This window comes from Athalia rosae, chromosome 2 (genome assembly GCF_917208135.1).
Source record: "Athalia rosae chromosome 2, iyAthRosa1.1, whole genome shotgun sequence".
In the NCBI taxonomy this organism is placed as follows: domain Eukaryota; kingdom Metazoa; phylum Arthropoda; class Insecta; order Hymenoptera; family Athaliidae; genus Athalia; species Athalia rosae.
Window position 1 is genome coordinate 29,953,977 of NC_064027.1, and position 12,231 is coordinate 29,966,207.

The 12,231-nt window shown below is 46.1% G+C and overlaps 1 protein-coding gene across 3 annotated transcripts in view; it reads right to left on the reverse strand.

Moving 5' to 3' along the window:
* Nucleotides 1–10,777, reverse strand: part of LOC110117141 (5-hydroxytryptamine receptor 2A) — a 31,799-nt gene extending 21,022 nt beyond the window's left edge. Inside the window, exons 1-2 of one of the 3 annotated variants that reach the window (XM_048650999.1) lie at nt 10,332–10,777; nt 8,612–9,446 (exon numbers count right to left, since the gene is read on the reverse strand). In XM_048650999.1, the coding sequence (XP_048506956.1) occupies nt 8,612–9,383 (772 nt within the window). In that variant the 5' untranslated portion in view covers nt 9,384–9,446; nt 10,332–10,777. Of the gene's footprint in view, nt 1–8,611 lie in introns of all 3 variants that reach the window. The other 2 variants (XM_048650998.1, XM_048651000.1) reach the window with 2 other exon arrangements.
* Between the last annotated feature and the right edge of the window lie 1,454 nt (nt 10,778–12,231).

Sequence of the window (12,231 nt, forward strand, 5' to 3'; positions counted from 1 at the left end):
TTTTGCGGCGATAAGACGCGCGGCAGTCGACTAAATTGATGTGCTAAAGTTTCGCAGCGTTATTGCCGTCGCGCGGGGCAGACGCGACCGATGTCCCGGGTGATCCTGCCGTCCTCGTCCCGCGCGGCCCTCGTCCTCCGCGTACTCCGCGTCCTCCGCGACACCGGTGAGGATCGGGCAAAAAAAAAAAAAAATAAACATAAATAATTCAACCCCACGGTAAACGCCGCTTTAACGACCCCGTTATTCGAATTTTATACTCCCTCGATGGGGAAACTAAAGAGCGGGGAGAAAAAGGTGAAACAGGATGTTATCCTCATTGTTTTCTCGCCGACTTCGGAGCGTCGCGGTGTTACCTTCGTTTATTTCTTCATCTTTTTCTCCCCTCCGCCCCCCCCTCCAAACTTTTTGCGCCGCGTTGCCCCTTTTTTCTCCCGGTGATTTTTGACAGGGATTTCGGGTGACCCCGTCGGGCGACGGGAACGTTTTGAGAGATGAAATTTTCCAAGAGATGAAGCGGAAAGGCGAGGCGGCGAGGGGGGGAGGGGGGTGCGATCGATCCGACGTGGGTCCGGCAACGAGAGAAAATGAGAGAAAAATAGAGGAGAACGGAGAAATCCTGAGGACAAGTTCGTTGCGGGCTCGTGGAAATAGAACCGGAGATGTATCGGAGCGCATTTTATATGGGATTTCGAATGATTATCGTCGCTCGTTGGTGAGGAATTTTCTTTTCTCGTATCGTTCGAACGCCGTTGCCGGCAGGGTCCACGTTAGCGATCCGATATTATTTACTTGAAAGGAGAACGATATCATAAACGCGCGCACGCGTACGGTAGATAATTACGACGTATCCATAGTTGAAGGTAATCGTTATGTGCCTACGAGTAATTTCCGTAGACGATAATTACCATTTCCATGTCGTGACCTGCTTGCTTAACCGGGAAACGCCAAGATACGAAATAGGCGACGAGTAATCGCGGAACGAGGGGATCTTAACCCCCGGGAAGGTTTTGCGGATTTCCGAAACGAAAAATTTCCGACAATTTCACTTTTACATCACCTTAGTTCGCGTCGTGTCGCGAAATCGTCCGGTCTTCCACTTCGGAACACCCCGTACATCGGTACGGGTGTATAAATAGCCGTGTACGCGATATAATTCCTCTCGGGAATTATATTACCTCATCAGAAGCAACCCCCCGTCCTTTGGCTTTAGCTTCAACTTGAGCTTCGCCTTTTCTTTTTTTATACTTACACTCCTCCGTTTGCGTTTCCATTGCCGTTTCAACGCTCGCCCGGCACTCGTATCGGCAACAGCTGGGCCACTCGGCCGGTTCAATGTTATCCGCATTTGCATAATGAACCGAGCGTAGGTGGCTACCTTACGTACCTATCTACAAATGTTTTTATTATTCAACGCAGGTTCTCAGATTCGCGAGAACTTTGACTTGGGGGCGCGTCACGAGCGCGGCGGTAAAATTCAACGGCGTTCAATTCTCTCGGCGAGATTTGTCGACGGGGATAGCCGCGATCGTTTTCGCTGTGACCCGATCCTCCTTTGACTCGAGCTGGAATCTGCATTTCCCGAGGTAATCGAATAGTTTTCGCGCGACGTTCCGCACGGAATCCAACTGCACATCCCCACCGCGGTACGTGGGACGAAACAAAATGTACAGCGTCGCTACTTCTCCGATCTTCCCGAATATCGATTAGCTTCCTGACATTTCCAGGATCGAAGAGAGGCGAGTAACTCGATTATTCGCGGCGATAGGTCAGTTTCGTTCGTGGATTCGCGTACCTCGACGCGAAACGCAATGGGACTTTGATTGTCTCTGGGTTTTTTTTTATTCGATTCCCGAAACAACGATGAAAATCGTTCGAATGCCCTGTTCCTTGCGTCGTTATACTATTTTCTGACTCCGTTAGAGTCGATTGACGAATTTGAATTCTCGGACTCGAAATCCGCAGTGTGCGAGGCGGTAAGTCGCCCTTCGAAACTCCGGAGGATATTTACGCCACCGCCTCCTTTTTTTTTCCCCCCTTTCCGTTTCTTTTCTTTTTTCCGTTGGAAAAAAAGCTCCTACAACGAGCGCTAGCTGCCAATAAATTACCGATTGTGAGAGCGACGTAATTTCCCTTTCGCTGATTTCAAGTCGAACTTCGATTCCCACCCCTTCTTCGCGAATAATAACCTCGCCGAGTACCTTGTTCACCTTAGCATCGATCCCCAGCTGTGAACTTTCAGCTTTATCTAAACGATTTTATTCATTCGTCGTCGTCGTTATTATTATCGTCGTTATCATTATTGTTCCAATGATCGATTTTGGGGTCGAAGATCAACGTCTTTTCAAAAATTCTTTCATATGCCGTACTTGTGTATTTTAATCCCAGGCATCCGAATATGGTAGCCAAATTGGACTATCCGTGAAATTGATCGAGTCATCGTCAATTTCTCGACTCAAAAAGTGCAGGACTTTGAAAAATTTTCACAAAGTTCAAAAAATCTTTTGCAAATAATAGCCCGTTTGACGTGGAATGCCTCGTAGCTATCTCGTACGTATGCAATGTGTACAACTTTGAAATTCCGCGAGTTAAAATTACACGAAGTTGAAGGGAAGAAGTATGAGGAAGACGACATGACGTACCAAAGCAAACTTGAAATTCAAACGAACCACAATGCAAATAAAATTCTGAAATGCTTCTCCTTGTATGTAGTATATGAAAAATCACGAACTCTTACGCTTTGAATGAAATTCCCGCATCCTTTGCAAGATCCGACGTACGAGCGATAGAAAAACAAATTATTCGAATTCTCTTCGTCACGCCATTAAAATTATTTGCATCGTTTATTCGTCAATCGCGTCCGCAATGATTTCAAAAAAAAAAAAGAAGCGAAAAAATCGAAGAAAAAATATGTGCGCAATTATACAAAACTCAAAGACCCTCCGAACGAGATGAGAATCGCATACAAGTTATACCCCAGCGTTGCGGTGTAGAAAAAAAAACAAGAAAAAGTTTCATCCCCGCGCAGCAAAAAAAGAATATCCAAAAGGGTGGATAGAGACGGAGAAAATATCGCGTACGGAGTAAGTGAGAAACGAAGGATTTCACATCCACTTCTGGTTTTGGAAATAAGTAAGCAGCTGGAATTCGTAACTGAATAAGTAATTGCTGTACTCCGAGACCCGTCCGTCGCGCTATATCTAAGGCAACCTAATCCAACCTTAGCTAACTTCTCTCTTATCTACGTCCGACGCACTCATCTCCCCCTTTCGAGCTGCTTTTTGGTGTAAATAGAATTATTTTAATCAGATGCGTCATGTATAATGCATAAACATCATAGTCGGTTTGGAAATTCCGCTCTGCGAATAAAAACTTTACCTATATGTATATATATGCGCCCGACAAAATTCATTGATCACGGAAAATCGGACGAAACCGACGGGACGGCTAATTTTGATCGAGCAATTTTTCACAACGATTGCTGGCCAATACAGCGTTATAACGTACGTGTATAATACCTCCAGGACTGGAACTACCCCCCAAAAATCTAACGAAATTGACTAAATCCTCTCGTGCTCTTTTCATCGAAGCGCTGATTTGAATAACTTGATTGCAAAAGAAAAGGAAAAAAGAAGAACCTGGGTCTCGCGTACACCTATTTATGCACATCGGTTCTTTCGTTGAACCTGTTTTTTTTTTTTTTTTTTCTTTTCTTTTCTTTTCTTTATCGACCCCATTTTGCCGGTCATTTTTTTTTCCCTCGCTGTACAGGTGATTTATATTCATAAATCACGTGTCAAATATCATACGCCTCGCGGCATCAGGTGACGACCGAAATACCTGAAAATCCTCTCTAACTAAAATGAATCGGAAATAGTGCGGTATTATTTTGCGTTTGATAATCAATTTGTTAACGCCGAATGAAATAACAAAAATAAAAAAAAAAAAAAAAAAAAGAAATCATATATTTTCCAGAGGACCGTTCATCCGACGTCCGGAAAATGTGTAGGTGGTCGAAGGTATACTTGTATGTATAATACTCGCGCGGGTGCCGCCGCGGCGTATAAAATTTCGCAAAATTAAACGTCAACATTAGTTCACTGCACGCTCTACAAACAATATCCGTAATATCCGTGTACGGACTACATATTTACATATTTACCTACTTATAATCCTAGACGAATGTACGTGCGATACGTAGTACACACGTGTTACACGTCGTTCCCCCACGTCACACTCGGTATACAATTTTCGCGCAATAATATCATCGTACGTACACACATCGCGTCGTTCATTTTCGGAATCGGATGATCGAACCACGATCACGGCTGTATCTATCACGTGACGATCACCCCCGTTATTTTTTTGGACGTTTCACCTCAACCGTTCGCGTTCTCTAATTATACGCCTGTATTTTTTTTGTATCGGACGTGTACCTCGCCTGATTACAAGTCTTATTCTTTGAAAAATTGATTCGGTCTCATGTAGGAACGACGTCTTTTCGGGGTTTTTTAGTAGTAGTTCAGAATAAGAGATACGAAAAATGCGAGAGAACGACGAAAAATGAAAGAAAAGTCAATTGAAATTAAACGAGTGGAGGAAGGTAATGAGGGGGAGGAAAAAAAAAAAAGAAAAAAAAAAAAAGACAGCGTCCTCTGGTTGAAAAGATGTAAGGATAAGGATGAAATAAATGTGACGATTTTGCGGTGTATCGGATAATATGTAAAAGTGAAAAGAAAATTTTATTCCGCCGCACATACCGCGTATAAACCAACCCCGTACCCGCCTCTCGCGATCAAATATACCTCTAATACGGAGGGTAGATGTGTATAATTTATTTACGCGACGTACGTACGTAGGGTATACACATCCCTGTAAACCGCGCTGGAAAAAGAAAAAGAAAAAAAGAAAAAAGAAAAGAATAAAAAAAAAAAAAAAAAAGCTCAAAGTGATTTCAAACCAGCTGCTCGTTTGGAACCCATCGAGGTAATGCGTATAAATTGTATTTATACCACGTACAATACGCGAAACGAATGCCGTTGTGTAATATTCGTATCGGATGAAAGAATAATATCAAATTGACGACGAGTCGAATCGGTGAGGATGATTTTTTTTTCTATCGTCGGTTTATCCGACACTCGTACATTATTGAGCGTACATTTTTCATCGCTCGTAATCACCCCCCGATTTCGTTCCGATTAATTTCATTCAAATTTCCTTCGTTACACTTCGTGGGAATGAAATCGAGCGGAGCAATCCTCGTTCGCAACGTTTCGATGGGATCGATGTCGTCGTCGCGTTCCGAAAATCGAATCGTGCAGGTCAACGACGCGTTATCTCCGTAGAAATGGCCACTGCATCGAGTGGTCGAGTGGTTTACGGGTTCGAACCCTAAATGAAATTCAAACATACCCCGCGTGTTCCTTCGTAATTTCCTCGCACGTCCCGCGGAACTCGATACCTAACGTAATTTGCCCCGGAGAAATTGCTCGAACTTTGCCAAAATTTTACTTCCCTTACAGAGTTCCCGGGAAAAGGGCAAAGTCGAAAGCTTTTCTCCCAATAGTCGGATCTACGTTCGAAAGTTCAACGTCGATTTATTTATTTTAAGTTCGAGTTCGGTCGAACGTCTCGCGGAAACGAATCCGCGCTTCCGTCGATTCGGTGTAAGCGGAATGCGGTACGGGTATGGGTATACATATATGTATATCGATTGCGCTTACGAAATATGCCTATGATAGCGTACATATTGTATCGTAGGTATACAGTTCATAAATAATGTTGCGATAAGATCGCGAAGCTTACGCATCGGCGTCGTCAGAAGCAGAAGCAGAAGCGGCAACGGCAGCTGAGCTCCGGTATACGACGTCTCATGAATAATTCGGTAAAGCGTAGGCGGGGGAATTTTAAGTTTATGAAAATAAAAGGGAAATGGAACGTATACGTATATAGATATATTGTACCTTCGCACGAAGTGCGAGGAGCGATTGTGTAACGTAAATTCGTGAAACACGACCGGCGTAGCTATGGAGGAACCACGTGACCGCGCGCCGACCCTCGAATACCGCAATTTATCGTCAATTCGTAGCCTCGGAATTTTTGTACGGGAAATAGATTCGTCGGATGCATCGCACGAGTAGGATATTTTCACATCGCTGTATGAAAACCGCGTGACAATTTATCGCCGTTCGATCGGTCGAATTTCATTCGATTCTCCGCGCTCTTTAATTTCACCTTTGGAAATTCATCACTTTTCCCTCGGATCTTTTTTTAATCGTTTCGCGATTTCTTCTTTTTTCCTCACTTCGCGCCAACGGAAACTACCCCCCGCTTATTACGGGTATGACCGCGTATATTCTCGATTTGGATGAATGGAAAACTCGTTCTACTCGTTCGAATCAACGGTAAGAGCTCGTCGGATCAGAAGCGATTATCCTTGCTTTTTTTTTTTTTTTTTACCATTTTTTAAGTACGAAATTCATAAATAGGAAATGGATTCGCGTGAGCCGGCAGCTTCGGTCTTCAAATCTTTTATTTTATATTTTATTGTACGATCGAATGAAAAAGTTATCCACTCGCATTTCCGCGAGATTTTTTCCAAAACTGAATAACGTAGGCCGCAAACCTGACGTTTAATATTGTCCGGCGAATGATCAAATGACGACGGTGACGACGTCGTTAGCGTTTCCTTTCAATTATGTATTTTTGGTTTTCCGTTTTGATTCTTCGCGCTTGTTTCGGTGATTTCGTTTTCGAATCAATTCTAAATTTACACCCATACCTATCCACCCGAGTGTAGGTATGTAATATTCATCGGTGGAGCGGTAAATAATTATTAAAGCGTGATGAGGATGAAAGTGACTCGAAATTTCATCTACCCCTCAGACTCGCGAAATAATACGCACGCGAATTGTAAATAATAAGGTGAAAACGGAACAAGAATTCGGATGGGAAGACGTCCGATGGCGAAGGAGTGAGCGAAGACGAGAAGTGAGGAGAAACAAAACGGATCGGAGAGCCGTAAAAAAGGTAGGCGGCAGAGAGAAGCGAGACGAAAAATGTTCAATCGGTTGACGGAGAAAAAATGAAACAAGGGGGACGGAAAAGTCGACGGCAATGATAATTGGCCGCGCGTACGCCGGCCAAAGATTCCAACTTTCTTGCGTATAAAATCAGAGCAGTATTTCGGGAAACGGAAACTCGATATCCGGAAAATTCGCGGCTTTGCCAACAAGTTTATATATTTTTGTTTTCCCATCCCGGACTCCATTTACCTTACCCGCTTCGCACCGAATGGTAAAATTGTGTAGCCCGGACAATTAGCCGCAATTAAGCCGGTATAGCGGCGTGGTTTGCGTAACAACAACAAGAACAAAAACAAAAACAACAACAACAACAACAACAACAACAACAACATCGGCAACGGCAACGGCAACATCGGCCACCCAATTCAGCCCCTATTACGAAACCACTAACGGACCACTTATTGTTAGTTGCGCCGTTAAAAGCCAAGGTAAATTTCACCGACACCGCTTCCTGCACTGCAGCGGATAATTTTCACGCAGGTGAAGCGAGCGAAATCGGTGTACACCGAGAAAATACCCAGTCGTCTTTGTCGGGTGAAGGTGAACACCGACCTGAGGTAGCTGGGGTGAAATGTCCCGCGTAATTTACACTCGAGTGTAAGTGCTGATCGAAAAACCGGACGGGTCTAAATATGAATAACAATTTGAGGGAGAAAACGAGGCGCTAAAATTGATACGGTACAAGAAGATTGAAAACCTTCGCCCCCCCCCCCCCCCCCCTCCGTGTGTCCTGCGAAGAAAATTCATGGCTGCAATGGATTTCCGCGACCGCGTCCACGTCCGCCGAAGGTTGGGGAGAAAAGGGAAGAGGGAGGGGGGGGGGGGGCGGCGGCGTACAGCTATGGTATAAATTTATATCAGACCTTCTGGGGTACAACCCGTAAGCAGCTGTTAGGGACTAATCTGACAGGAGACAAGCAACCTTTCGCAAGCACACGAATTTATACCGTACGTATACATCTAAGGTACATAGGTATAACACCGTGTATCCACACTCCGCGTTTCCATCGTTTGGAAAGAAAGTTTTTTTTCTCTTCATTCATATTTCTTTTTCGCGAATCTCGAGCAGACGTCTTCCCAAAGTCGAAGGAACAACCGAGTTCTCGAATTTTGCACACCGAACGGTTGAAATGAGACACCAAAAATACATGTAAAAAATTAGAAAATCATTTTCATTAGAGACATCGGGAAAGAATCGACGCTGATTTCCCGCGAATCTGATTTCGACGACTGTGAATTTGAAAACGAGACGTTGACCGACGTCGTATTTGAAATCTGTTGTAATCTCCCGTAAAAAAGATGAGGGGGGGGGGGGGGGGGGGTAGGAATGAAATTCCCAGATATCGAGTCTCAAAGGGATCTTCCCGGAAGTAGAAGTGTCGTCCGGATTGGAAAGGGTCCGAGTGGGTTGAAAAAAAAAATCTTTATAATAAAAGGAGGGCGATTGGCGAAAACTTTCGGTCCGCGTCGTTGCTTTTTGTCGGTCGCGTTGTCGTTGCGTTGCCCGATATCCCGTCGTCACTCACCTCTGACCAGAGTGAGGATCCCGAGAGGCATGACGAGCACGGCGACCATGAGATCGGTGATGGCGAGACTCATGAGGAAGTAGTTGGTGACATTCTGCAGCCTCCTTTCCCACGTGATCGCGAGGCAGACCAAGATATTCCCGGCCGCCGTTCCAACCACCAGAACGAGGGCGAGCATCGCCCACCAATTGTTCAATACGTTGTCCGCATCGTCCTTGTCCTCTATGAGGTTGTCGATCGCCGCGACGGTCGCTCGGTCGTTGTTGACGTTGTTGTAATCCTCGTAAAACGATATCGTGCCCCGTACCACTTCGGAGTAATTCACGGCGGTTATGCCGCCGCCCAACAAATTGTTCAACGGCGCGAAATCCCCGGCCCCGTAATTATTTATCTCGCTAACGTTCAAAATGTTGGACACCGCGACGCGAACGATTTCGCTGTTGTTGTTGTTTATCGAGGAGGTGGACGACGACGAGGACTGGGACGACGTTCGCGACGACGAGGACGAGGACGACGCAGCCGATCGCGAAGACGAAGACGAGGAAGACGGCGACGACGACGACGAGGGCAATCTCCCTATGCTCGCGTAATTGATGTCGTTTATTTTAATGCTATCGTTCAATATCGATTCACCGTTAACCAAGTTCGATATACTTTCCGCACCGTAGTATTCGCCGTACAACAAATTCGACGTGCCGTTGTAGGGCGACAATATCGCCGTTATGTTATCCAGATGATGATATTTGTCTAAAACCGGTGTTAAAGTAGCCATGTCCGCGATGTGTCGTCGCGCACCTTCAGAGATGCTTGTCACAACTCAACCGCGATTCGCCATCTGAAAAATAGACAACACACGATTCGTCATTTGGCGGAAATCACGAAATTTTTAGTGGGCGTCTAGGATTCAAAGATTCGTTCGCATTCGACGGTCTCCCTAAAGCGTATATCGGATCCGGGTTCTCTGAATTTTTTCGCGGCGAAACCATTTCCCGATTCAATGACCCCAGAAATCGCTCGAGTTTATTTAAGCGGCGATGGAATATCGGCCGGGATATTGCGGATGATAAAACGCGAAAGGATACCCGTTTATAACAATCGAGGTGCCGCGGTCGGGCGCCCGTCGACAATGATCGATGCAATTTAATGCAATAGGAGCGAATAGAAGGGCGGTCGGCGGCCCATGGAAGGGGAAATTATTCGGTGGAATGCCGCGTATACCTATATGCAGGGCACTCGACACAACCGGCACGTACTTTCGACCGAGTTGAGAAGAGCAACGGAATGGGACGAGATGGGACGGGATGGGATGGGGAAAGAAAGATCGCAAAAGGACTACGAGAAGAGTCCCCGTATAGAGTTATCGAGGGACACCGACTCGCCAAGGACAAAGGATAGGAGGGTTTTTCTAGGGCCTATTCGAATCAATTACCGAGGCTCGTTACGTCGAGTAACGCACCCCTCGACTTCACGTTCGCCGCCGGGGCGGGAGGGGGGAGGGGACGGGCGAATGCCGCTGTATTAATTGGCCTTTGGACCGGCTGGAAATGTTCTCAAAATTATTGTTACTCCATCCCCCGAAATAATGCTCGTCGAACGATCTTCGCACGTACGTATACCGATTGGATTCCTCCAAAGAATTTGGAACTCGACGAAAATCGGCGTCCTACATTCCCTTCTCGTTTATTGGGCAAAAAATTTCGGCTATCGAACTTCGACCTACTTTTTCCACACTGATTAGCTCGCGTTCGTTTCGATTTCTGCATCATTCGCGTCGACCTCGGCCCGGACGATTTTCCTCGTCTTATATCTCCCGTCCGTTCCGCGTGGACGTTGTCATTTTTTATCACATTCGCAAATCGCGGATTTGAATTCTGCGCGCCTGCCGCCCTTGAAGTCCGGCTTTCGCGCCGCGTAGGCTTTCGTCGGAGCGGAATGAGCTTCCCGCGAGTCGGGATCGAACGCGGCTAGCGACGTGCAAGAGTACACTGAAGGCATGTTCAAACTGCCACCCGAGTACCCCTCGTTCCTGAAATCTACCCCCTCCGTTGGCAATTTCCACAATTTTCACCCTCCGCAACGCCCTCTTCGCCTCGCGCGGAGGATCGCGCGCAAGCGCCACTCCGACCCTCCTCCGTACTCCGTACCCCAGAATTTCCGCGGACACCTGGTAAAACACCCACGCCGGGCTTGCGAGCGCGAATTTACATCAGCTGCTTTCGGATCGACGACGAAAGTGCAACGGGAACGCTGCGTGCCGTTCGCGAACGAACGCGAGAATTTCCCCAACGCCAGCGATTATCCGCACAAACCCATACAAACCCTCCGAGGATTCGACGAGGAAAATCCGAACCGGAGAAACCGAAAATATAATTCTTCGCCCGGTCATTCGTCCGATCGAACGAACGCACGATTCTCGACAAATCTGGCGATAAAAATCCCATCGTAATTCTAATTTTCAGTACATTTTATCGCCTAAGCTCGCGTACGGAAAAAAAAGATACATCGCAAATAGACGAAAATTAATGACCCTAGTACACACATCGGGGGTGTCTCTAACGTTTGTACAACGCAGCTGAACGTGCGCGTGTGTGTGTATACAGGGGAACGTCTGAAGCAGAAATGATTGCGATAGATTATCGGCTCTCATTTGTTAACTTCCCGTTGTAGAGCTAGGAAAGCGAACACGCGATCTATCCCTTCCAGCCCCGAACCCTTCAGATTCCATCCCAGGTCAGGTTGTCCCACGTATACGGAACACAGGGCGCTGGAATAGAATAATATACGACATGTACCCGTAAAGTTTCAATGTACGTTATGTACGGTGTAAGGCATATTCACGCGACGATCTTGTTAACACGCGCTCCTATTTTTTTTTTTTTTTTTCTCTTTTTCAGCCCGCACCACCTTCGAATCGCCGTTGACACGGTTGTCGATCGTCGGGGTGGGGGGGAAAAGTCGTCGCGACCTGCACGATTGTTAACGTAATATCACGGGTGACTCGCGAATAAATTCCACACCGCGATGCGCACTCGTGATTGGAAAAATATATACATATACAAAGGCGTAACGTACGTTCCTCCGACGGGAATCCCGACGCGCTGCGCGGTAACCGAAAAATGTCAGAGTATCATTCGTTATTTTTTGCTCTTCTCTCCCCCTCGCTACTTTTTATCCTACGGACGGACGGACGGACGGTGTGTATGGGTGTAGAGTAGAAAAGGACACGGAGAATGATTTCCGATCGCGTGACCCCGGATGCCATCGAACGCAGCCGGTGCGCGGCAATGGGAAAAAACTCTTGATTGGAATCTGCAGTCCGATGGATGAGAAAAAAATAATAATTATATGAGGGCGATAATGATAATATCAACATCGATAACGATCAACGAAAGTCGAAGACGGAGAGAGAGAGAGGGAGAAATAAAAGGGAAAGAAGTCGCTCGGATTCTTTTCTCCAAAATGAATAACCCCCTGCAACTTTCGCATCACTTCCCGTCTCTCTTCTTTTTTCTTTATCTCCCTTTTCCGATCGTTTCCAGAAATTTAGCTCCCGCGTAATCAGCCACTTATGTTACAGGATTCATCGAGTAAATATTTGACGGAATTTCGAACGAGCAAAC